The sequence below is a fragment of the Plectropomus leopardus genome, unplaced genomic scaffold (genome assembly GCF_008729295.1).
Source record: "Plectropomus leopardus isolate mb unplaced genomic scaffold, YSFRI_Pleo_2.0 unplaced_scaffold22628, whole genome shotgun sequence".
NCBI lineage: Eukaryota > Metazoa > Chordata > Actinopteri > Perciformes > Serranidae > Plectropomus > Plectropomus leopardus.
The window spans coordinates 1-2,146 of NW_024624524.1; the positions used below are offsets into that span (position 1 = coordinate 1).

The 2,146-nt window shown below is 46.9% G+C and overlaps 1 protein-coding gene across 1 annotated transcript; it reads left to right on the forward strand.

Moving 5' to 3' along the window:
* Nucleotides 1-443: 443 nt before the first annotated feature.
* Nucleotides 444-969, forward strand: LOC121965984 (echinoderm microtubule-associated protein-like 4). The gene is made up of 2 exons (XM_042516090.1): nt 444-625; nt 723-969. Exons 1-2 carry the CDS (start codon nt 448-450, stop codon nt 845-847), a joined length of 303 nt encoding a protein of 100 aa, XP_042372024.1. The 5' UTR covers nt 444-447; the 3' UTR covers nt 848-969.
* Nucleotides 970-2,146: the final 1,177 nt, after the last annotated feature.

The window sequence follows — 2,146 nt, forward strand, 5'->3', positions numbered from 1 at the left end:
AATCCTATCAGCCCATCAAACACCGTCTTATCAATAACTGATCAATATTCATCACTGATTATTAAATAATATAAACTTTGCTTTAGCTAAAATCACTTCCTGTAGAAGGCTGCAGCCAATCACAGCTGAGACACATGGACAGGTACGGTCTTTGTTGAGACACCTGGACAGGCACAATCCCTGCTGAGACACCTATGTGGGTATGGTTACAGTTTAGACACCTGAACAGGTACAGTCCCTGTTGAGGCACCTGGACAAGTACAGTCCCTGTTGACAGGTACAGTCCCTGTTGAGACACCTGGACAGGTACAGTCCCTGCTGGGACACCTGGATGGGTACGATCACAGCTGGGACATGTGGACAGGTGCTGTCACAGCTGGGACGACTGCACAGGTCCCAGTTTAAGCACCTGGCTGATTTGTGTCTCCGTCCCCTGCAGATGACAGCATGTCTGGAGCGAGTGTCTCAGATGTCAACGACCGCCTGTCGGCCCTGGAGCTACGTGTCCAGCAGCAGGAGGACGAGCTGACGGTAATGAAAGCGGCGCTCGCCGATGTCCTTCGCCGCCTCGCTGCCTCCGAGGTCTCCGCCGCGTCCTCGGCCAAGAAACAACATGGAGGGAAGGGTAATTCCACACAGTTTGAACTGGTTTTGGCCGGTCTGTAACTGGTGATGTTGAGGTTTTTGCTGTTGTTAACTGGTCGGCGTGTCGCCCCCTGCAGGCGGCGCTGCGCTGCGTGAAGCATACTCAATGTCCTGTATTGCTAACGGAGGAACGTCTGGACGCAAGAGAGACTCCACCTCCGTCACCAGGAAGGAGACAGTGTCGTCCGCTGCCAAGAGGTAATGTGCACACACACACACACACAGTCAGACTCGGGGAAGAGCGCACACAGGTTCTTCGTGTTACGTGTTCGTGTGCTGCAGCGCTGCGGCTGCTGTGATTTGTCACCTGACAGACTGATAGTCCAACAGCGAAGGAGGAAATGATTGATGGAGAGACGTCGACCTCAAACCTCTGAGAGAAAAAAGCGAAAAAACATCCGTGTGTCATGTTGTGTGCTTATAATTTAAATGTTAGCCTGCTGCTAACGAACAGAAGCTCTCCTGCTGAAACGGTGTCTCACCTCAGGACAACGAGCCAGGAAGCACGCCTCCTGCCTCTGAACTCTGTCAATAAATCAGTAAATCAATACATTGATAAACTACATGAATACAGTACACACAAAGCGAATGGGGAATTTTGTTTGTTGGTAATAGGAGCTGCAGGGAGGGGGAGACCATCCAAACCCCCCGCCCAAAAATGACCGATGTTTATTTATGAATGTATTGATTCATTTATTTCTATAGTTTATTTGACAGGAACGATCAGACACAGTCCGTCTTCTGCCTGTTACTGACGTTTCACGTGAAGAGATCAGAGCTGTCTCTGGTTCGGCTTTTAGTGAAGAAAAAGAGAAAAAACAAGATCACATACAAGAACAGTTATGGTAAAAAAGAAGACAAAACACAAATAAATAAAAGGACACAATTATCAGTCTTACATACGCTGACAGCACTCAACTCAAAGACATGAAATAGAAATTTTCACATCTCTGATGTTGCTTCTACCAAACTTTAAGACTGTTGTTTAAAATCTTAATATCTTGTGTTAATTTTATTTCGGTCGGTAGCGTGTTCCTCATATCAGAGCTTCTTCGGAAAAGGCCGACCGGCCCGACGAGGTCGGTCGGTGTGATTTTACAGTTGCTGCTGGCTGTTCCAGCCACTGTTTCATCTGCTGATACATTTGCATCAGACGTCCATTTAAAGAATTAAAAACATGATCAGCTGTGAGTAAATCGTGCTGCTTCAGTATGTGATAGTGCTGCCGTCTCACGTTTATATCGGCTATTTTAACACTTGGCTCTGCAGCTGAGTCACACATCAGACGTGAAACAGTCACACATCAGACGTGAAACAGTCAGACATCATACGTGAAACAGTCAAACATCATACGTAAAACAGTCAGACATCATACGTGAAACAGTCAGACGTGAAACAGTCACACATCATACGTGAAATAGTCAGACATCAGACGTAAAACAGTCAGACATCAGACGTGAAACAGTCACACATCATACGTGAAACAGTCACACATCATACG